This window comes from Pleurodeles waltl, chromosome 1_1 (genome assembly GCF_031143425.1).
Source record: "Pleurodeles waltl isolate 20211129_DDA chromosome 1_1, aPleWal1.hap1.20221129, whole genome shotgun sequence".
Lineage (NCBI taxonomy): Eukaryota > Metazoa > Chordata > Amphibia > Caudata > Salamandridae > Pleurodeles > Pleurodeles waltl.
The window spans coordinates 950,736,834-950,762,079 of NC_090436.1; the positions used below are offsets into that span (position 1 = coordinate 950,736,834).

The 25,246-nt window shown below is 40.0% G+C and overlaps 1 protein-coding gene across 2 annotated transcripts in view; it reads right to left on the reverse strand.

The window, feature by feature from the left end:
• LOC138289792 (alcohol dehydrogenase 1-like) overlaps nucleotides 1-25,246 on the reverse strand; it is a 324,764-nt gene that overhangs the window by 150,638 nt on the left and 148,880 nt on the right. For both annotated transcript variants that reach the window (XM_069230197.1, XM_069230198.1), the window contains 2 exons: nucleotides 15,710-15,797; nucleotides 15,396-15,615 (listed from right to left, as the gene is read on the reverse strand). In XM_069230197.1, coding sequence (XP_069086298.1) covers nucleotides 15,396-15,615; nucleotides 15,710-15,797 — 308 coding nt within the window. The remainder of the gene's footprint in view (nucleotides 1-15,395; nucleotides 15,616-15,709; nucleotides 15,798-25,246) is intronic.

Genomic DNA, 25,246 nt, shown 5'->3' on the forward strand with positions numbered 1-25,246 from the left:
AGGAGTTTTCATCTATTTCACTTTGTTTAAAAGATTGGGGCTTATTCCTAGAAGCTATTTTTTTGGGGGTTGTGGGGGGGAGCCCAAGTTCTCCGCAGATCCTTCCGGATCCTTGAGCACCTCCGCTGAGCTGGCACAGAAGCAAGAAGCACTACTCCTTTATGCTCCTGGCTCCAGTGGGAGCAATCCGCGTGCCTTTGGCTTCCATCCCGAGGCAGGAGCAACTTCATCCTTTCCTGCCTGCAATGGCAACAAGGAGGCATTGTGCCAGCATGCTCTACCCTGCACTCCCCAGACAACAGTAGTTGGGGGAGAGAGACTCATGCACATCCCCTTTCCATCAAACTTTAATAATTGGGGTTGTGTTGACCCCTGGGGGCTGGGCCTTTCTCAGGGGAATTTTGGCACATACAGTGGAGTGCTATGCACTAATTTCCCGTTTGGTCCAGCAAGGGGTAGCAGGCTTTAAACTCTGTTTTGTCTAACCTCATAAGGCCAATTTTGTTGTTCTTGGTGCTGTTTTGCTCTTGTGGATCTCCCTAGAACCCAGGGGAATGTTCATGCCTCCTGGCCTCTAAATCTCCTTTTCTTTAGTGAGCTTGGTTATTAAGGTTCCTTTGCCAGACCTGTCCTCTGCCTGGGCTGCTGTTGCTCTCTCGTGGTTGGGAGAGTGTCTTCCACAGTCTATTCACAGCCAGCCAGCTGAACACCCGTTCTGAAGCACTCCTCATATCCATCAGCCTCCTGGCGACCTGAAGGGCACTTGTGAATCAGTGAAGTCAAGGGCCTGTCCACAGATGTCCCAGGGGAACCATTAAGGGTCTCATAGCAGGTTGATTCCCCAACTGTTCCTCAAGAGGCAATAGAAATTTGGTGCGACATGCTCTAGAGAGACCCATATTAGTCCTGGGGCTACCTACAGTTCTAGTCCTTCAGTCCATCCTTGCAAAGGCATCAGGTGGTTTCTCCTTCCAGCTGGACATTATTCTCCCATTGTGGCTCCCAGGCACATGTCTTCTCCTGTATGCAGGATATGTTTAAGTGGTGGTGGAAAGTTCTAGTAGCCAGGCACCCCCAGTCAATCTTCGGGTGCACATCATCACTCCACCCCTAACTCAACCCAAGCTCTCCTGAACAGAATTTTGGGACAATTTAAGATGGTGACTTTAAGTGGGCTAAAGAAAGACCTTGCTTGGACGCCTAAGCTCCACCTCCAGATGACGCAGGTGCTTGATCTATTTCTATCAAAATTTGAAAAGGGAGACCTTTCAGTGTTTCAATCCAGAGGCCTGGTCTTCCCACTTTGTTTCTGTGTGCCCGTCCAGTCCAGGTGCAGAGTGAACAGTTAATTAGTTGATGCAGATTTCCTCCCCACCAGTTCTGTATGATCCTCCTATGTGTGTGTGCTCATGTGTTCACATGTAACCAGCCCACAGCCTTTAAATGTGCCTTAGCAGCCTTATCTTGAAAGGTGTAAAGTATACTTGCTTAAAGCCATATGGCGAAGTACGGAACATGGGTAACAATTGAAAAACGAAACAACTGGTTATGTGGGATTCTTTCGTCTTTAATAATCGGACATCAGAAACTGCTGACAGCAGACGCACGAAAGCATGCCGCTGCTTGTATGTAGTATGGGGAACTGGTTTCCTAGTTGGATTGCAATGAATAGCTGGGAAGACTGATCTACCTTCACAAGCATTATGCACACTGCGGAGAAGTACGGTGCCAGACAGCATTTTTTTGTCTTAAAGAGACCCTGGTAAAAAGCACGTAGGGTCGAAACGTCGACATTTATGACTGAAATCGTCTGTTACCATAAAGAAATTGGACAGAGTAATTACGGAACACACACCATTCTACTGTTGTGTAGAGAAAAACACATATGACATCCTGAACTTGTATATATTTATCACTGTTTAATTTTGCACACCACTACACACTGAACACTGCGCTATCTGCACTATTTTAATTCTGTATAATGTACTATATCTAAGTTGAGAATACAAGTTAAGTATTGTTTGGAATGTGGTAGAAAAGTGCTTTTTCATTAGAGACAAAGGAGTCTCACAAAACTAATTATTTGGTATATCTTAAAAGATGGAGAGTCGCAGTCAGCTCTTTCAGTCCATTTCCACTGAATTTACAGTGAGAGACTCAGGAAGCAAGACCCACTCTCAGTAAAAGTCCAAAAGCTCTGTGGTCAAAAAGCAAAACTTCCAGAGGATTAATTAGGAGTAACCAATTCACTACAACTATGCATGATGTTTTGATCACTAATAATGGAATACTTTATTAAGTAATACTTATGTGTGATTTTGTTTATTATTTGCATCATATTACCAATGTCTCTAAGGCCACTCCACGCAGCTCATGAACAGAAGAAGGCAAGTAGTTGTTTCAGAGAGAAAGAGAGGGGGCTAGCAGGTATGATTCCCAGGGACCCTAATCATGAGTTACATGTACTTAACCCCTTAACTACTGGGCCTTTTCCCCCCAGTCCTGAGCCAAGTTTGGATATTTGTGGTAGTTCGGGCTTAGGCCTTCATAACGTTCTGTCCATATAAGGTGTCCAGGCCAAATTTGTGCCTTTTTTCTAAAATATCCTGGGGATTCTAGAGGTACACAGGGTCTGTGGATTCCCCTTGGAGTAACATAATTGTGGTTTACCCCTACATGTTACAGACAGAAGTTAGGCAAAATTGTAATCAACACAATATATTCTGTATGACTTAGTAATATTAATGTAAAGTGAAGCATAAAACTGTAATATTGAAGGTGCATTCACAGTAGAAATTAGTTTTATATATGTGTGAGTTCTAATGTTTAACTTTAACATGAAGATTTGTAGTTCTCATTCACATTTACACTTGTATTTTGAAATATCACATTTACTGAAAGTACATTACATTTGTAATCATGAATTCATTTATACACGTTTTGCATTTATTCTGACATTATGTTTGTAGTTATAATTGAGCATTAAAAGTGCACATTGACAATGATTTGCTAAATTAGCATGAGTGGGCCTTCATTTTAACATGAAAATATTTTTCCGTGCTCTGCATGTTCTTCTTTTGCAGGTGTGCATTTGTGGTTTCTTGGTTAGAGAAATGAGTATTGTGTATTAGAGATAGAGAGGGCTGAGAAGAGAAAGTTTGTCACAGACGGGATGATTTTATGAGCAGAAGAAGCCTCCTATTACTCGCATATATAAAATAAAGAGACTCAAGGTTAACCTGGTTGTTCAAGCTCTGTGGGATGGGAGATTTATCCAATGTTGCAAGTGCGCTCCCTGAGAAAGAGAAATAATAGCGTTTATGGTGATGTGTTGGGAGATACGGATGCTCCTGGAACTTACCATCTTAAGTTAGCATTCACATCATTAGAGTTATGGCAGATTCCTTCAGACCTGGAGACGTGCAGGCGTCTCAGACCCCTTTGCCCTTACAGTGCACAGCTTCATGCTAACATTGGTTTCTTTAATTCTGAAGATTTCTACTGGAGTCTTTACAATGCTGACACCTACCTTGCTCTAGCCCCGAAACTCTTGAGACCTTATCCTACTTAGCTTGGAACCTAACTAGATATCCCTAATTCTAATTATGCTTAGGAGGAGCAATCCAAATTTCTTTAAGGAACTGTAATCCTTATTTCTTAGTATCTGTATTGCTGTGACTGTAATCCTTGTACGCTTTATGCTATTGAGTTTCTGCTTGCCGGTTCTGATTTCGTACCTATACAATTTGATTCTTATATGAACGTATATTGGACTGATTACTAATTTGTAATAAACCTACTAAAACTTCAATATTGATTCCTGGTCCACTACGTGGCCAAACTGACTTCACAAACTTACATTTGTGAATTTATTGCTAACTCCTTTGCCTACCAGCACACTATAAGATCCATCAGATGGAGACCATTGTCTGGAGCAGGGAGTTAGAGTCCCCTATTCTAGATTGTCCCAAAACCTGTCTAAGCCCTTAAAGCCCATGGTTTACGTTGGAGGACTGAGGGAGTTTCAGCCGTTCAGGAGAGAGTTCTAACAGCAGAGGAATGAGTATTAATAGTGTCACATGTTGTAACTGCTTATGTCTAGTTTGCTGTGTTTGCGGAGATTGTGTGGTGTGATGCGGTAACATTTAAGTTGTGCGAGTGTGTTGTTTGATGCAGAGAAGTTGAAGTTGTTATCGGGCTCAATGTAGCCTAAGATCCTGGGATAGTAATAAGGTATTGGTACACCATGTTGTAATTGTTTACTTGTGCTTGTTGGAGACGTTGTAGATGCAAAAATTGAAATAGGAACATTTATCTTTGAGTGAGAGTGAGATTGAGGTGTGGTTGGCATGGTGAATTCCTAGTGCACAGGGAGAAACTACATCAATCCAGATGACTTCCCACTGGTCGAGGCTTTATTCAAATATGAGTCCAAGTGGCTTGGAAAGTGCTGTTCTGAACCATTTCTTGTGATTGTCTTCTCCACTAAAGAAATTAAAGTAATCAAAGTTATTTGTTGAATCTGCTTTGCGTTTTGTCATGTGTGTTTAGTTTTGGGAAGAGTGTGTTCCTAAAAAATATTGTAAAGGAGTGTGTGATGCTGCAAGGAATGAGATTGATGTCAAAGTTTCTGCGCTGGTAGGTTGGTATTGAGCCGCACTGGTATTGGATGTCTACGTCTTAAAGTGTTGCACTACTATTGACTGTTATTGTCGAGTGAGAACTGTGGGTGAAATTAATTCTTAATTCAAAACAGATTTTAAATTGTGAATGTTGAAAATATTGTTGAAAAATTAAATTTTTCTAAAGGCTTTACAACATCTAGTAAGGGAGATGCGAAAATACCTGTTCAAAAAGGGAAAGAGACACCACCCAAAGATTAGGCAAGCCCTTATATGGCTATAAATGTGGATCTTCACAAACGTATTTGGCTAAATCAATGGCATAAAATCAGAGAACGAAGGTGCATTATGGTTCCCCCTCCATGGCACATTTAATTTGAGAATTATTGAAAATTTAAGGAGAGTTTTGAACAAGATGAAACTACCACCTAAACCTCCACAGTATGAAGCACTTAATGCTTGGGAACGGTCAGCCCATGCTAAGAAGAGAGAAAGATATCAGGGAAGGGACTAAAAGGCAATGAGTACTTGTGCAGACACTAGATGGGATGCAGAACAAAAGAGATGGAGGACTGATATTATAGAGGGAGCTAGATTGCACCCAGCACTGACAAGAGAAATTAAAGGTAAGGAGAAAGAAAAGCAAAGGAAATTGAAAGTGGAGAAGACAAAGTGCACAGAGATGATTTATACAAAGAAAGTGATAACGATTATAGAAATTACATTTCAGATGCTTTGCTATTGGCGCTTCCACTCGCATATAATGAGCTCCAACTTAGGAGTAGGAGTGGTACAGTTCCAGATCACAATTCAGAAGTACCTTCTGCACCGGTAAAATACAGGAGAAAATGTGAATCCAAACCCGATGGGAGCGAGTCCAGGGAGTAATACCCCTAATAAGCCTACTGTTCAAAATGCTCCAGGTGCAAATTACACTGTTGGTCCCGCAGTTTGGGAGCTGCAACACATGCTTTGACGGTTCCTACTGGAAGGAGTTTGTCAACTGCTTTACCTGTTGTCCCTGGAGGGGGAGGGATAGGAACTAACTTTTTGATCCAGACTAAGGTCAATATGCTCAATGCCGCTTACGGACCTTCAATAGCAAATCAAGCAGGAACTTCCCCTATGCGAGAATCAGCCTAAAGATCATAACCTTTTCACATGTCCTTTTGGAATTCACCTCCGAGTGTTAACCATAGTACACGAGAGAAGAGATAATGTCTAATGTCTCTGCAACACCGTTTGGTCTCAATGCTAAACAATATGATGAGTGGCTTAGAAATTTAATTGAGACTTCAAGAGGATGGTCAAGTCCTGGAATACATGTAGAAATCACTCTCTCCCCAATGAGAGAGAATGCATTGGATGTGGTTAAATTAAAGTTAGAATTAGATGAGATGATATTAACGAATTTTAATTTTTCCTAATTAGATGTCCATCAAGAGAATTAACTTGTGTTTACATGTAAAGAGGTCAGAAAGCATGCAGGACAGGAAGATTAAGTTTGCTAAAGTGTCTCAAAAATATGATGTAGACCTAAATAGAACCAACTCATTGCAGGGAAGCTATCATGTGTGCTTTGCCAATAATGACATTTGTAGTATAAGAACACCATGAATGAAAATGCAAATTAAGGAGTTGATTCATAGCATTCAAAAGTGAAGGGAATTAGATAAAGGGAAACCAGATGGGAGAAGAAGAGAGATTACAAAAAGACCAAGTGAGAAACACCTTCATCTACAGTGGAGGGAGCGGCGTATCAGCTTATCCATTGAGGGAAGTGGCTGGTGAAGGTTATCTACTTGTGCCTTGGAGCAAAAGTGATCTTGCATCATTCACTAGTGATTTTCCCAAATTAAGAGAAAAGCCAGTTGAGTGGTACACACAAGTTGAGTGATTTGTGAAAATCTTGCAGTTCCTGTGGGTAGATTTGAATACCCTTTTCGACACTGTGGCACTGAGTGAGTTGAGAGCAGAATGTAAAGTGACTATAGAGTGGCCACAGAAGGAGCCACAGAGAAATCCAGCGACACATGCTCAGTCACCAATACTGATGCAAAAGTTTCACCTGGAGCTGATCTTCTTGAAAAAGAAGGTACCAGCTAAAGATACTGATTGGGTTAAAACTTGCAAGACAACCTATGAGCCTAAGGAGTCACTGCATGACTTTTATGAGCAATTGTTGTAGGTTTTTAGGGAGCACAGTGGAATGGAGACGCTTGAGGTGAAAGACATGGGAAGTTTTGTGTCTAGATTTGTGACAGTATTGAGATCTGAGGTTAGTTTGATGATTTAGCAGCAGTTGATCGATTGATGAAATTCTGAGGTATGCAAAATATTGAAGTGATGAATTGGAGATGAAGCAGAAGAGACTTAAAGAGAAATTGATGGTATCTCAGATGAAAGCTGCACAGAGAAGATGGGGACAGTCAGCCTCATGTAGGGAATGTTGGTTCTGTGCACAAAGTGTATCAACAGAGAACGCCGATGATACAAGGTGGAAACAGATTTCCACAACAAAGTAGAGGACGTGGTGTCTCGATTGATCTGAATACAGGAACTGATGTGGCCAACTTGAAAAAGATAAATCCTTGTCATTATTGTAATAGGTCGGGGCACTGGAAGCAGTAATGTCATTTAAGTCCTCGAAATTCTGGGTGTACAGAACCTTAGGGTAATAACCTGTACAGTCACAGATTGTGCAGAGACAGAGAATATTGTTTTTTCATGTGCCCCAAGCACCAGTGATGCAGGTTCCACAAGTCACAATGCCATAGCAAAATATGAATGATCCCCAAATGAATTTGAATCAGGTCCCGAATCTGAACCAAAATTCTTCCCAAAATCAAGGTGCGTGCCAACAGTTCCCTATGTTTAAAGTGTTTGATAACTATGATTCTGACCTGTCCTTATGACAGTGCCTGAGAAGGGAATTAGACTGTGTGCTTGGCACAGTTTCAGAGTTAAACCAGAGTGGTCAATTTGTAGATGGTGAGGTGAATGGCCACCCAGTATCATTTTTGATCAACAGTGGTGCTACCCACTCTGTTAGGACAGTGAAGGTTCCAGATCTACTCCTCTTGGTAAAAAGAATCCAAGCTGTAGGAGCTGCAAACAAAAAAATGACCAGTCCCATAACAGAAGTCGTACCTGTCAAAATAAGGTCCTTTAAAGAGAATCACCAATTTGTGGTATGTGATTCTAGTCCAATGAGTCTTTTGGGAAGAGATCTCTTATGCAAGCTGAACTGTACCGTCTATCGGGGTATTAATTTGCAAACTCATGATGAGGACATTGTCTTTAAAATGGCAAGAGATGGCCTTTATGTTACACTGTTCCTCATGATGACAATTGATGAGTTACCGGCAGACTTTAGAGATATGGTGAAGCCTGATGTCTGGGAATTTTTTAGTGAAGGACACAGGTCTCATCAAAGGTGCTGAGCCTATCCACATAAAAGTAAAACCAAATGGTGAGTACCCAAGGACACCACAGCAACATTTGACCCCTGAAACGATTGCAGGGATTACTCTAGTGACTGAATCCATGATACAGCAAGGCATTTTGAAAGAGATAATGGGAAGTCCATATAACTCACCTATTTTGAGCTTACAAAAGCCTAGCAGAAAATACTGCGTTAGCTAAATTCGAGGAAAATAAACACCACTGTTGTTCCATGTAGTCCCGTAGTAGAGAATCCAACTGTGGCCTTACTGTAAATTTAATGTGAGGCTGAGTGGTTCACTGTTATCGATTTGTGCCTGGTCTTCTTTTCCAGAGAATTGCATGGGGTCAGTCAGTTCCTCTTTGCCTTCTTGTTTCAGAACAGTGTTTTTGGCATGGTGCTAAGTCCCACAAGAGTACACTCAGAGTCCCTCGATTTGTAATCATGTTCTTAAGAAGAATCTGGAGTCCTTAGTCATGCCCTGTGACTTAGACCTAGTGCAGTATATCAACAACCTGTTGGTGGCATCAGATGCATAGGAAGCTACACTGCAAGATCCATTAGCTGGAGACCATCGTCTGCTTCCATTAGTGTGCTCTCACCCTGAGGGGACTGAGAAAATAGGCAAACTATAGCCAAAGTTTGAGTTTTTTGGGAAGAATAGGACAAAAGTTCTCTGGATAAAAGTGCCTCTTTTATTTCCATAAATATGGCATCATCGAACAGTTTGCTGTGCTATAGTCACCATCTTCCCACTTTTTAGGAACATGCAGAGCTAAATCAAAAAATTTAATTTTTTACCACAGTTTTGGTATTTTCCAAAGACGTACACCATTTTTCCTGTTTTTTTGTGCTTTCAACCTACTTCCAGTTTATGGTGAAAACCAGTGTGAAATCATAGGTGATCCAGGAAAGCTATATATTTATGAAAGTAGACACAATTTTGAATTCAGCAAGGGGTCATATGTTATACCCCTCAAGCTTTTCCAAAAGAAACTAACTGTTAAAATAAACAAATATTGAAAATAAGTAGGAAAAAAGAGTCATTTGTGACAATGTTTTAATCTGTAACTTTTTGTCACAATGGCAGATTTACAAAAGCAATGTACCATTACATTTGCTTGACTCTTAACCTTTGGTTCTGGGGCAGGGTTTGTAGGTTTACCCAGAACCTGAGGTAGCCAGAGCCAACAACTGAGATGCAATGTACAATGGTTTTTCATTGTGTATACAGTATAGACGAATTCATATGGTAAAATATGTAGAGTGAAAAATAGGTCTCAAGGTAACCGATGTATTCTTGAAATGTACACAAGATATGGAGTTTAGGAGCAGTGGTTACCTGTATATCTCTGAATTTGTAGGCACCCGTACGAGCATATGATTTAGAGGGTATTTTTCAAAATGTCTTCTTTCTTCCGCACAGACTTACATTTGGAAGGCACAAATGCAGCGAAATCCAGTTGATACTAATAAATATTCTACTATTCTAGCTCCCACATGTTTTCTAATAAAATGGCACCTCACTTGTGTGAGTAGGCCTAGTGCCCATGTCAGGAAATGGCCCAAAACACAACATGGATACATCATATTTTTTCACTGAAAATGAAGCCATTTTTTTGCAAAGGGGTTAGCTGTGGATTTTGGGCACTAGATCCACCGGCACCTAGAGAAACTTAGCAAACCCGCATAGTTTTGAAACCTAGACACCTAGGGAAATCCAAGATAGGGTAATTTGCATTTCTCTCACCAGGTTGTTCTACCTACAGTCCATTGCAAACCTTAAACTTTGACTAAAAAAACACATTTTTCCCCAGTTCTGTGATGGAAAGTTCTGGAATCCGTGGGGAGCCACAACTTCCTTCCATTCAGCATTCTTTTAAGTCTTCTAATAAAAATGGTACCTCACTTATATGGTAGACCTAGTGCCCGCGACAGGAAACGGCCCAGAACACGACATGTTTATATCACATTTTTCCACTCAAAACTGACCCTTTTTTTTTGCAAAGTGGGTAGCTGTGGATTTTGGGACCTAACTCAGAGGGCACGTAGGGAAACCTAGCAAAACTGCATATTTCTAAAAACTAGACACCTGGGGGAATCCAAGGTGGGGACATTTTCCTTACATATCTGTGATGAAAACTTTGTGATTTTAGGCAAAGTTTGAGGTTTGCAAGGCATTGTGAGTAAAAAAAACCTCATGGGATTCACACAATGCACAGCCCCACATCTCACATCTATCCTTACTGCTGATCTCTCAGTGTACCACTTTAGGGCCTTTTGTGTCAATTTCTCTTGGACTACCAACACAACTGAGGTACTGTTTCAATCTGGATACTTGGGGGAATGCTATGTAGTATTGAAGTTGTGGCTCCCTGCAGATTCTAGATGTTTTTCTCACAGATATGTGAGGCAAATATGTGTTTTTAGTCAACCTTTGAGCTTTGCAGGGCATTGTGGGTAAGAAAATTATGTAGGATGCATGCACCACCCTGGAGTCCGCAAAATGTCCAGTTTTCAGAACTGTCTGAGTCTAGTAGTTTTTTTCTAGGTGGCACCTACCCAGGGCTAAAAAGTGAAGCCATTTACCAAAGCAAGTGGGGTGATATTTGGAGGTAGCCACACTCTCCTGGCCAATACATAAAAACAACCCTCAAAAGAATCAAATGTCCTCGATCTTGCCTTTGGGATGGATGCATCAGTCCGCAGGGGAGCAGAAAGGCTGTTGAGGTTTTTCGGAGTGAGGGTGGAGCCTGATGTTAGGGCAGGAAAGACTCACCCTCTTATTTTATTAAAAATATATTTTGCCATACAGTAGACTTACCCCATCTGTCCCCGTGGGTAAGAAAGACCATTCTATTTACTTTGGGTGTACATGGCAATGCCCATGCAGGGCATTTTTTAAAAAGAATCCCTGGCATTTAGTGGGTTTTTTGTCCCCCCCCCCCCCGGGCAGATTGGGGGGCAATCACCCACATCTACGCCCCTGGGGAACAAAAAGACTGTTGCCCCATTTAGTTGGAGACAATGCCTATGGTGGACAGCCCCCCCACCCCTATATTTAAAAAATGAATATTCCCTAATGTCTAGTGGGCTTTCTGCCCCCCTGGGACAAATTGGGGGCAATTATCCCTTTATGCCGCCACGGGGGCAAAAAACTGTTTCACCCATCTATTTGGGGTGGGGGCATGACCATGCCGGCGAGTCCCCACTCCTACAGTCATAAAAATGTTTTTTTTAAAAACTGGTGTCTAGCGGGCTTTCTGTCCTGTGGGGGGAGGCAGAAAGGGGGTAATTACCCCATCAGGTCTCAGGGGGCACAAGACTGTTGCCCCATTTAGTTGAGGTGGGGTAACGGCCATGTCCATGGATGACAGTCCCTACTCCTATATTTGTTTTTTAAAACAAAATTCCCTGGCATCTAGCTTTTTACCCCCCCAAATCCCCTACGAGGCAGATCAGGGGTAATTATCCCCCAGGGGGCAGAAAGGCTGTTTTACTCATTTATTTGGGGATGGGGCATGGTCATGCCTATGATGGGCAGCCCCCACCCCTATTGCCCTAAGAAGTAAAAAGAAAAACTGGTGTCTAGTGGCCTTACTGCCCCCTTGGTGGGGAGCAGATCAGGAGTAATTGCCCCCATCTGCGCCCCAGAGGGGCAGAAAGACTGCATTATAAAAATTAGCAAAGGGTAACACAAGCCCTTGCCGAAGGGGCCATCCCTGGTAGCTAGTAGCTGGATCCATGCTTGGGGACCACCCCCGTTGGCAATCCCCGAGCAGGGATCCACTGGGAATTGATACCTTTGAAAAGAGGAATTCTCCCCTTTCCAATGATACCTCACCCCATTATTGTCAGTGCTCGGGGGGGGGAGCTGAGATATACAGCAAATGAGCCTGAGGAGGCACAGAGTTCCCTCTATGCCTGGGATGCTCTAGGCCTCACTGTACCCTCCCTCCACAGTATCTTACCCAAAAAACAGCAATTACTAACAATCTGCATCGGCTAGGCCTGCTCATGCGTCCCAGCATCTTGGTAGTTTTCTGGCCAGGATTGCTCTGATAGCTCGGTTGAATTGATGTTTCATGCCAGGTCTGACACTGCAGTGCTATGCCGAGCTAGGTCACTGGACTACATAATGAAGCACACTCAAGCTCAACGACCTAGCCCTCTGTTACTTTACCATGGCCCTACGATGAAGCTCACTGAAGCTCCATTAACTGGTCTGCTACCAGATTACCTGATTTGCTTGCCTCAGGAAGTGCAGTGGCTGGACCAATTACATCGCATACATGCAACCTAATGGCCGTGCAGCACAAGCTCTCACCAAGGGAACATGAACTACAGAATATTATATCAACCTGATCACAAGGTTGCTCTATTATCCCTCAAAGGTCAGCACCATCTAGAAAAGTATGTATCAAGCTTTAAGTCCAAGAGGATAATCTCAGGAATACCATTACTTCAACCCACCAAGCCTAAACTGCATCTCAGGAAGTACCGTGCAGTAGACGACTAACATCCCAGCTTTCCTCCGGGCATCAATCACTGTGCAATTAGGAAGAGTGGTGCCGCCACTAACTGTAAGTTCAAATAAGGAAAGGATAACCCAAGCAGGTCAAAATATCTTCTGACCCTAAGCGCACTACCAAAACAAGTGAAAGAGAGAACTAATCAATATCAGACAGCTTTCAGGACCCCCCTGCCAACTCAGTGGAAGCAAACATTAAGGCCCTTCCGGTCATCCAGTAAAAAAGCCTTTTAGCTATTGATCATAAAACTACCTTGCTTACAAATTGATTAGACAAGATAAAATTTGACAAACAAGAAACCAAATCAAAACAGCCGAAGAATGCATCTCTAAATTTAAAGACAACACCACGTCCACTATACAAGAAAACACTTTTACAATTCTGCATAAGAAGAGGCACCAATAGCCACTCGTTCAGCCAAAGGTGAATGGTCTCCCGATCTGCATCACCAAATAATAGAGGAAGAAGGCTTTGATTGCTTACCTGTAATTGCATTACTTAGAGTCCACCTCTTGCTTTGACCATCTCTCTCTTAAATTATTCCCTCCATCCCAAACCTGTTCGACCAGTCCAACTGTACATTCTTGGGCTGGCTACAATGAAACAAGATGTGGGGTGCGGGGAGGATCTTCTTATTTACTTAACAAGGGTGTGTGTCTAGGAGGCATGAGGGTCTCACACAGTAATTAAATGAAGCAAGAGGGGTGAGAGGATAACGTAGGTTCCTCTGTGCACAGACAGATGCCCTCACTCCAAACAGCAGATTGAGCCAAAATACATTGTTTCTAGCCATTCCACTGGGATGGCTGAAATGTATCCTTTAAATGTGCCTCCATCTCTCATGCTTGCATTACTAAGCTGAGTTGCAACATCGCACCTGTGCTCACACTACTTCTAGCCAAATGGCTGCAGACTGGTGTCTGGGGCCTTATTTATCAATAACTGTACGTTTACCACTCCACACTTCCAGAACGAAAGATATCTGGGCACCGCAAGGTCCAAGTTTCCTTTATTCTGGACCAAACTCATCACAGGATCACACTTTGCCACCACAGTTGAGAATAATACACTACCTACCTCCAAATAACCACCTGACCTCATTTATTTATTAATATTTACTATCTCTGCTTACTCCTTCTCTACATCAGCTACCTAAAATGTTGTGATCTCGATGCTATTGTAACTTGTACAACCCTTCACAGCAGGATATGTACCTTCAAAGGTAACCCATTTGAAGTGCACTGTGTTCTTTCTACAATAAGTTTTGTTACTTCTGTACATGTGCTCGGAAAATAAATAAAATACAGAAAAAAGGCTTAGCACAGGATTCTGTGTTCTAAAAGCCATGGTTGTAATATATAAATTATTTATTTAGTTGTCTAGGAAAGAGTTATTTATATACAACGTTAGAAAGCATTATTAAAAAAGGATAAATATGGAATCAAACACATTTACTGTGTGTTAAATCTAAAGAATGTAACTTCCCATCAATATTTCGGTGGGACCAGAAAAATATGCACTATGAAATGTTTGTGTTAGCGTAAGTAACACATTGACCCGTTTCAGGTTTACATCCTGCCTGCGTTAAAGAGAAGAGATATTGGGTTGAATATGGCCGATAGAAATACACCATATTGTGTAGGGATTATTCTGAAGATTCCAACACGCAGTTGAGGTTCTATACATTTCATAAAGAGCTAAGAATGAAACAAAAAAGCAGATAACATGCAGATTTGGTTTTAAGCAATTTAGACCTATTTCTTAACCTTTTGTATTGTCAGTGTTTAGTGTTACTAGCATTAAGGATGAAAATATACTACTGAGGCAAATTTTAAATCGAAATTTAACACATTTTATGATGAGTAACAGACATTCTAGATTGTTGTAACTTTTAGCAACAAATATAAGATACATTTATGGAATTTTCTTGAGCTCATCATAATGTTGGAAGCCTTAAAGCCTCATTATGAGTTTGGTGATCGGACAGATGGACTGCCATGGTGGTGGTCTTTTGAACAGCGCCAGGCCGAAAGTCCCAAAACCGCCGGATTACGAGTTCCCCACGGGGCTTGTGTGACTGGCGAGGGGAGACAGGGGGCAGTATAATAGAGGTACTGCCGGCCATGCATCCCTACCCGTCGGCACGGCGGGAGGACTGTCCCCATGCACTATGTCGTGCATGGGGCACAGTTCACCCCAAATCCCAAATTTTTTGGGGGGCCCACAGGGGCCCCTGCCTCACCCTCCATGGGGCTGTGCTCCCTGGGCTCTCCTTTTGGGCCCCTTACCTGCCTGACCGCCAAGCTTTCCATGGTGGTGGGATCGCCATTGAAAGCTTGGTGGTCCAGCAGGTCATAATAGCCATGGCGGTCCCAATGCAGGTACTTCCAACATTGGCCTCTGCTGTCAGAACCGCCATGGTCCCAACGCACTATGGTGGTGCCAGCAGTCTTCTGGCAGTCCGACTGCCAAACTTTTAATCCGGTGGTCTGAACGCCAAAGGAGGTGCTACCAAGGAGGTCCACAAACTGCCAAACTCGTAATGAGGCCCCAAATCTAACAATTCATGTAAGTCATATTTTTTTGCGAGCTCGCTCTTGAAACTACTGCCTGATTGATATCTCATGAATAACATTTTATTATTGCCTTGAAACAATCTACTTTTGTTCAATATGTATTCTATAGCAGTATATTTCTGCTATTACCGTGACAGCCAATGTTCAGGTCCAAAAAAGGAACAGCGTACACCTTTGAACAACATGGAGGTGCATAATATTATACAGTCTGTAAATATACCTTAGCAGTGTTGAGGGCTGCTCCGTAACCAGTGGAAAACCCACACCCAAAAAGACAAGCTTTGTCCATCGGTGCTCCATCATCAATTTTTGCAATAGCATCTTCAGGGATCACAGTGTATTCGGAAAAAGTGCTGGTCCACAAGAAGTGATGAACTGCTTTCCCTCGGCAAGTAAACCTGGTAGTCTTGTCAGGCATCACATTCTGGGATTCCCTAAGGCTGTTTCACAAGAATAACGTAAAGAGTATGAAAAAGCCAAATTACAGTTTTCAAATATAATTGTTAGATTGTAGCTTATGAAAAAGTAACTCACTGAGTTTTAAGGCAGCAATTAGTTTTCGGACTCAGACACGAGCTGCACTTGCCACATTGTGGAATGCAGAGTGGGACGACTTTGTCTCCTAAAGAAAAAATGAATTTGATAAATATATTGGGCAACCAGGCAGATCTAGCAATTCATATAACCCAATTTATATAGACTAAAACGAGCCTGTGTTATTATCTCAAACAGTTTTTCTTTAATTGGCAGGTCTCCAAAACACATCATCCTCGTCAAAACGTAATATTCAAAGGTGCCAATTCTGCATCAACAAAGCCCCCAAGAAAGTTCGATCCCTAGCGTTCTTAGATCATAACCTCAAACATCGTTGGATAATTGTTTTTAAGGCAAATAATTTTACACAAAATCCTTACACAGCAATGATTGGCCATACATGTTTCAAGATATGTTTTTGGCCATACAATACTTAAGCACCAGTGTGATTCAATTCCACTGAAATTATTTTGCCATCTCTTGGAAACTGTTCTTCCAAAGTATTTTCCAGACCCTGTTAGTTTCCAATTGTGTCTCTCCTCTTAGGCCAGAGTGCACACACTCTCAACTTTCGTTTAATGTTCTTATTTCTTCTCAGTAATAGTCCCACTTTTCTTCATCGGGGAAAAGATATACAGCCAAACTACTCAACTAATCAGACGAGTAAATAATGCATAACTTAACTAGCATAAATATTCCTTTGAAGAAGAATAACAATGCAGTCTTCTTGATTAAAACAGAAGAAAGAACTGCTCTTTCAAACATTCAGCTGCAACTCCGATCATTACTAGGCTCTACTGGTCCACAAATTTGTGTGGAGAAGGCCATGTAATTGCGCTGTTAAATCCATCAATAAAATGCTCTGACATTCGTACTAGGACTTCTCTGTACTACACAAATGGAGTACATCTGGGCACCATCAGGAATCTCCACACCAGCCAATTTGTACATCAAAGAATCTCTACTTCTCACCCAAAGAAAACATTGTGACTGACAACTTTATTCTCTTACAACAGGGGTGGCAACTCACCAACGTTTCAGAGACTCGGGAAACCACTATATTTACAGAAATCTGGAGAGTCATGTGAACATCTTACAAGTTGGTCACCTTTCCCTGGACTGCAGTGAGAATGAGTCTACTCTTTCTGTACAAATGAGAGCTTTGCAATGAAATAATCCAGGCCCTTCTGGAATTTCAAATACCACTCAGAAACTAGAAGAGCTCTCAAATCATCTATTCTCCAGGTTGTGGACATGGGAATTAGAAATGGAAATCAGAAACGTGAATGAGATGGTCAAACTCCTTGAGATTCTTCTTGAAGTTGTTTAAAAGAAGGAATAGCCTTTTTCTCCACAGGCAGATCCACGAAGAAGACAAAATATATTTGCATAAGAGACTGAAACTGTGGAGGCCAAGTCTCTCTGAAAGACTTACCTTGCAACATCCCCAGATACTCTAATCGCAGATTAATTAACATAAAAGATGGATTAGTGTCAGAATGAGCAAATACTAATCATACAAATATCTTAGAAGGATCATAGTACATACCAGGTAAGCCTCTGGGTACGGCTCAATTTGCAAAGTATGCCCAATGAATTACATATGTGGTCAGTACAGTAGTCTTTTTGGTATTAACATTAACAAGAGACCTTAAGGGTGCACCGGAGATTTCCCCCTCACGTTAATATGGGGGTAAATGTAGCATGTCTCAATCATAGGCACATGGGGATAAACAATGGTAAAGAATGAATCAGCAAGGTCAATCTCAGCTTAGCTGCCACACTCAAAAGACAGTAATACCACAAAAGTATTGTCAAGTTTGATGCAATCAGAATCACAGTTAGGTTGCCATCTCTGAATTTTGAGTCGATATTAGGAAGTCAGAGGGAATGTGTAGCAAAGTCCTGCTAGCGGTTTGAGAGTCAAAACATCTCCTTATCAGAGGAACTTCTTTTGAAGAAAACAGGTCGAACCTCTGGGACCCAAAATAGAGACATTCTTTTTGAAACACTGCCAAATTTTAAGCAACAGTCTCTTGGCAAACGTCATTGCCAAAAGAAAGCAAAACAACTCTGCCTGCAGGTGATAAGATATGAGTGACTAACAAGACAATCACAATCTCTTATCCGAAATACCTCCGCTACTTAACCAAAAGTAGAACTTAACACAATCCAAAATAGCAATGGTCACATAAGAGCTTGGTGATGCTCTAGCGGCATTACTGTGAGTTAAAGTGAGTAAGTTTGCTACTTTTCAGCATTCACATACTCTAGGCCGGATTCACAAGGGTAACTTACATTTTTGACTAAGTTTACACTTTTAACTTAGAGTTAAAAACAAATTAAAATTTAATTTATTTTTATTAAAGTTTTAATTTAAAATTACTTTGACAGTGCTGTAGGATTTTTTGTCCTACATTTAAAGTAAATATATAACATTCATTTAGAATCATATTTAAAATAAACATATTTACAAAATGTAATTTGGAGTTAAATACATTTTATAAATGTTCACTATACTTTATCACACAGAGACTTTGCAGTTGGGGCATGGTAATGTACAGGGAAGAAAACTTTATTTATTTACAGAACTATTTATTAGGAATATCTTATTTCAAATATGAATGCAAATTAGGTTCATATATTTACCTTAGATGTAGAATAAAATAAAAATATTACAACACTAATTAATTAATTTTGAATTCAAACTCACTTTAATCAATGGAAATATAATAAATTAAAATTATTTTTACGAAGTTTAAACTCCTACATAAATAATACAATCTTTTTAATGTACATTTATAGTTATCAAAGGTGGTTTATAGAATGATTCCAAATCAATTCATTGCTTTTTTAATAGAATATATTTATATTATATATTATTATTTATTATATATATTATTTATATTTTATTATTTTCTAAATTGAAAATAGGTTATTAAAATATTGCATAAGTAATAAATATATACTATGTTGTATTTGTTTTTAATATTAATTTACATGTATTTATATATTTTAAATCATTTAATTTAACATTGTTTCCTATGGGGTTTTATTTTAAGTCCCTACCTATATTTATTTCTATGGGAGGGTGTGAGGGTGTTGGGAGGGTGTTGCAGTACCAGTGGTTGGTCATATTTAATACCAGATTTACTACTGTGTTTTTTATTAGTAACTTACACTTGGAGGGTCTGATTCACAAAGCATAGCTAAAACATTTGATTTAGTTTCCAATTTTGAGCAAGTTAACAACTATTTGGTATTCACAAACTCCAAGTGTAAGTTATTACTAAAAGGAAGTAGTAAATCAAACACTACACATGGTTTCCTTGCATGTTTGTGAAAACACACAAACCTAAGAGATTGTGGGCATTATCAAACAGTGATCCAATCCTTTCATACTATGGAAGTGGTTGAGTTTTCCTCCAGTAAAATAACTGGAATAGATCAATCATACGGTGGGGAGGGGAAAGGATCCCTCAAAACCTAGAGAGGGTGCAGGGAAGGAGTTTCCTCTTTGGCAAATATGTTTTCCAAGTGGTGGAAAAAAAATTAATAAAATAAATGAACTTCCAATGGGAGTAATTGTACACATTGTAGAATTTGGTACAGGTAAACATGTGCTTAGCGAAAATATTAGGTGATATTCTGTGAAGAATGCCTGGAAATCTGTGTGTCACACTATAGTTTGTGAATAATGCCACAGTATTGTAGACCCAAAAGATCTCTACTGAAGATCCCACCTGGCTGTACTAGTGATAGAGCATTTTAACACACTGAAAATGCATGCAATGAATGCAGAATCAACATGTAGGCCTTAGACTAAAAATAATGCCTTTAAATTCAAGGGAATGCAGTAGGCTGTCCCCTTTACACAGACTAGACTTAAATAGCTGAAGTAGCTCTAGAATGTTAAATGTTTAATTTCTGACAAGCTGGCATGTTTGGGAAGCGATGACGATGTAAAAGAAGTTAGTTTTGACCTTCCCGCAGGCATATTGTTCCTAGAATACAATAACTGTTTAACAATGGTTTAGTTTAACACTGCAAAATGGTTCTAATCATACAAAGACCCTGTAGAGAGGATGAATAAGTAGCTTGAGTTGTAGTGAGGTAATATAGAAGCTTATACATAAAATTGCAGTTTTTTAAGGAAAGTAAATGATCAGAACCCTTGTAGATTCATACAAATAGATTATAAAAATGGTTTACTTAAACATTGCTGTGTCCGGACTAATGTACTGCTGGTGATAAGACAAGTAAGTGTTCCTGTTCCCATGAAGACACTGAAACATGATTAGGTGACTGGAGAAAGACGAAGAAACATGTTGCAAGAGGTTTAGATTATGATGCCTATACTATTGTGTTCCTAGAGTAGGCTACCTCATTGTGCCTTTCCTAACAACCATTTGCCCAAATCTGTGCTGCTCTGAGACTACTGAGTTTCTTGAATCTCTCTAATTGGGAAGTTCTGCTTTGATTGATTGATATTTGAGTCTGAAACTTTATGCTTTCACCTATCTATCTGGAACTCTTCATATGTTCTTTTTCTCGTTCTCTCCAAAACCATCTTTACTTTTAGAATAGGGATTCCATCCTTTATGGAACTTGATCAATGCACTTAATCTTAGATGTTGATTGCTCATTTTGATAATTGATTTATGATTGATATTATATGCTGATTTCAATAACGATGCTCCACTAAAAAGACTGATAAAAAAAGCATTTAAACGCACACCAGCTCTCATTGTTGACTGCAAACAATACTTGAAGTTGTGTTGATTATTTAAATGATGTACAGCTTCTGGTTAATCTCATCTAATATCAAAGACGCTGGGATCTCCCCCTGAGTTGGTAAGCTTTATTTTTTTAATTAATATTTAACTAATATCCTCGCTACAGCACTAGCAATAAATGCCTTCTTACATTATGGTCCTGATTGTCTTTCAAAGAGTTCCCACTGGAAATAATAAAGTGGAGATTAAAGTGGACTTGGGAGAGAGCTAAGTTTAAATAAGTCCCAAACTCACAGGGGATGTCAGAAACTATTGATATTGGAGGTAAGTATGGGTATGGTATGAATTGGAAACTATTCTATTAAAGGTAGGAACCCGTGATAATTAAGACTATGAGGACCAGTGACAATAACTGTAAATATAAATCTCCACAAAGTGATTTACATCTGTTAAATATTCAGGTAAACAGCAAAGAATTACAGTCTATTCCTCCATAAAAGTGATAGCGATTCTATTGACACTCTGGCAGGAGAGGTGCACATTTCGCCATGAAAGCCTAGAGTGAAAGAGACTACCACTTGACCAAAGAGCTCAGACACAATGTTGGCTGAGATAATTCACATTAGACACGAAGATAACAGAGAGGGACTTAAAGAAAATGGTTTATCAGTGGGAGCAAAGGTACATCAGTTAGGAGCAGTAGAAAAGCAGAACTAGAATATCAACAAGCAAAAATTAAGCCCAACAAAAAAATTAATAGCTATCTAGAATGGATAATGCACATATTCACATTCAAAAAGAGTATCTGGAGCAGCGACTGGAGAAGTGATCAAATCCAGTAATAAGGTCTAGTCCAGTTTACGTGAACCATAAATTGAATTTAAAGTACTATGCTGACAGATCTCTTCTAAAAATACTTTGGACAAATGTCATAGGAGAAACTTTGGAATATTTTAGAAGAGGAAGAGAATAAAGAAAATTATTTTACTAAAGAGGCAGCTACGTTAAACAAATGGTCATCCGAGAGGAGTAAGAAAGAATGTATTAGCGGTGAAGAAACAAAACAGCAGGTGGTAGTTACACAGAGGAATTAAATAAAGAAAATACTAGCAAAAGAGGATCAACATGAAGAAACCACAGGGAAACTTCTGATAGTTAATTCTGAAGTTTTTCAAAAATGATTGTGGATGGTGCAACAGAGTAAATTGTTGTAGGATCTGTAAAAAAGCATAAAAAACGAATAGCAGAAAAGATAGCAACCAATACTCAAGACCCTAAATAAAAGAAGGATGGGTGTCTTCAAATTACATAAGAAGATAGGAAGGTAGTAGAAAATGGTAGAACAAGGCTTTTAAAAACATATGTTTAGGGCAGTAAGAGAGTATTGTCTTTTCTTCAAATGATAAGAAATGATGAGAAAACTAAATCCAGGTCTGTGAAAGAGTAATTTAAGGATTTAGACAATAAATGAGAAATGTAGTCAAGTTTTCAACTTAAAAGAACAATAAGTTGCAATGAAGGAATCTACAATTAGTGCTTGGAAGAACATCCAAGATGTGATTATGCTGTTGAAAATAATATCTGCCAACTTTGAGAAGGCAAAAACCTAGGTATAGGATGTAACTTGTTTTTTTTGGAGATTCTAAAGGTAGCTGAGACGACAACGATATATAGAGTATTTCTGATTTGGATCCATGTAAGAAATACAGGGTGCACCGGACCGAACAAACACAAATTTAAATATAAAGTAGCCCAGGAGAGTCCTGATATATTTTCTTAGCTAAACAGGTATGCAAAGATATATGTTTGGGATATGATGTCCCTGAGCCCCTTGTACGTACCATCTTAACTTAAAAATGATTGTCAACAACAAAACAGTTTCTGAAATACAAAACTGAAAAACAATATATGGTGTATGGCCATGGTCATACAAGAAGGAGGTGAGCAGACACACGAGCACCGGGGAAAAGGTGAGATAAATGTAGCTAGAAAACACAATAGAAAGACATTGAAACAGAGTAGGAAATGGCAGGTGCGAGAGGAGTAAGCAAGTCGGGGGAGGGAGGTACCAGAAACATAGAAAGAAGGAAGAGGTCGGGAGGTCTCCTTCAGAGTTTCAAAGCCCATTGACTAGAAGAATGATATTTTGATGGTAAATGGAGTGGTCATAACCACAAAACACCTTACTACAAATAAACAAAAATATAATTGCATTCATTGGGTGAGAGGGTTCAAATGCATATTGCTGTCAAAGATTCCTCCATACCTTTACCCAGTGGCTGCTCGCGGGAGGGAAAAGCGTGGGGCAGGGTGGTGCATATATAGTAAATAATATATATTTTTTTAAACTTACCTTCCTAGCTGCGCTGCGCCGCTCTGCTCCTTGGTCCTCTACTGCAGGCACAGGCTCCCAGCCTGTCCTGCGTCCAATCCTGGCAGCATGAAAGCAGCATTGGGATTAGATGGAGCGCCCAGCCAGGGCGCTCCGAGGCAGAGTGAGAGTCTCTGCCAGCTGTCTCCAACCCGGCAACACAGTGCTGAGACAGCCTAGTACGCATGAATGTTTGGCCGGCCCAAGACTGCCGGCCAAATAAACATGCACACTGAGGGGGAGTGCCGTGCACTCCCCCTCTGTCCCCATCATCACCTGTGGCCCCGTCTCTTTTACAGGAAAACAATAATAAACTGTTTATTATTGTTTCTTGTAAAGGTTTTGCAGCAGGTGCTGCTGCTTGCAGGAGTAGGGGGAGGGGGATGTTTCTCCACCATAGCATAGGAGCCACCTCTGCCTTTACCCAATTCTTAAATATTTGATAAGAAAAGCATTCCTGTTGCAGTTTGACCATCAGAAGTGGTATACAATTCGTCAGAGGATGAAGATGTGTCCTAAATAGTTAGTACACTGTTTTAAATGGCCGGGAGAATTTTACAGCATCCTGGGCATTTTGAGAGATTTTTCATATTCCTCATACAAGTATGGTACCAGCTGACATTTCTTCAGCCTAAACTGTATGACTAGTAGTTTCAAAACAGCCTGGCATCATTTAGATTGCCTCTACTGTGCTTTGCAGTGTTTTAGTATGAATTATATCAAAATCCTTCTTTAGTACTTTTTTTTATCTCAATGCATAGTTGAGAGATTAAACTTGATCTGGGAATTAGTATCTAAACCACTAAAAAAATAATGTCGTATTTCGGTGGCTCCAGTATGAATGTCCAAACTACTTTAGAGAAGTCCTTGTGAAACAAACTAAAGGCTCCTACTTTTCATGGATTGTGTTTTTTGTCCTTATAGATGAACAATACTCTAAAGCTGGAGACCTAGCTAATTAAAAGTTTTTCTGAGTATCACAACAGATGCAACATATATTATTAGGGAATCCTCGACCCGTGAAATCTGAGATAACTCCTGAGTATTGTCCAGGTGGATTAAAATAGAACAAATGTTGATCTTTTTGGGATGCTGTGAATGGATGTAGCCGGTTTTTGAGCTTGTGGTCCTAGAGAAGAACGTATATGAACTTAAATACCAAGTACTGATCTTGTTAATTTCGGATTTGTCCATTGAACAAGTGTTTTAGGTAACCACTATCTCTGCTACAACATACATGTTGAAAAAAGTGTTCTAGAGATGACACCTGAGAATACCCCAGCCCTTAGGATACTAACACTATTCTGCGAAGGGTGCTGCATTTCATTGACTATAGCTAGGATCAAAACATGGGCTAAAAAATGGTCAGTCAAGAGGGTCTATTTTTAAAAGTGTGTCTCAGAGTTCATCATATTTTAAGGTTCCTGATGATAAGAAAAGGGTGACTAAGTGTGTTTTATCAATGTGTTTTCTCATATGCTACTGTGGCAACAACATAATCCACAAAATAGCAAGGTAAATCCTGGATCATGACAAAGGGGCATTATCACAAAACTTTTCTATAAAAATTGTTATTAAACTTCCTTGAAGATACTTAAAAATATTCAGATGAAAAGTACTTCATTGTCCCCATTTCCTCTTTCATACAGAACTTTTCATTTTTGAGGATTCTGTCTGTGTAGTTCTACAATTTATGTTTCTTTCCCCTGTTATTATTGACCTAATTTTTATATTATCTGATATTTTTGTTAGTTTGTTGCATACCAAATTGATACCGACATGATGCAACAAATAACAGAGCTACTATGAATATTTTAATAAAAATGAATGAAATGCCAGTTAAGAAAAGTTTAATTGTTTTTATATAATGGTTCATGCCATCCTTCCGACATTTCTAAGCTATTTAAGTAACATGTTCCTACTACTCAAATTTATGGTACTCAGTCAGAGTCCATGAAAATGAAACACTGGACATGGTTTTGACGCTTGATTACTCTCGGTATGAGGTGCTGGATTCTTTTCATAATTGTTTGAAAGAAATTTCAGTCAGGCTTAGTAATAATGCCTTGGAAGTTAACGAAATAAAACTGAGATACTTTATTGCTTAGCAGGAAACCCAATGCCTTCCCTTCCATCAATTTCTGGCCTTTACCTGTTAGTGAGGTTCCAAGGTCTCTTCACCAGTGCGCAATTGGGGGTCGCCTAGATAGTGATCTCTCACTTGCTTCTCGTGTTAATAAGTTAGCCTCCACTTGTTTTACTTTAGTGCAAATTCTTCTCAAAATGTTGCCTCATCTTCCAAGCTCAGCTGAGCTGGTGGTTAAGAGTGCCATGCTGACTTCACTTGACTATTGCAAAGCCTTATTATCTTCCTCTCCTGCCTACTTATTTAAGCGTCAGTCATAAATTAAGATGGCGGCAGCTAAATTA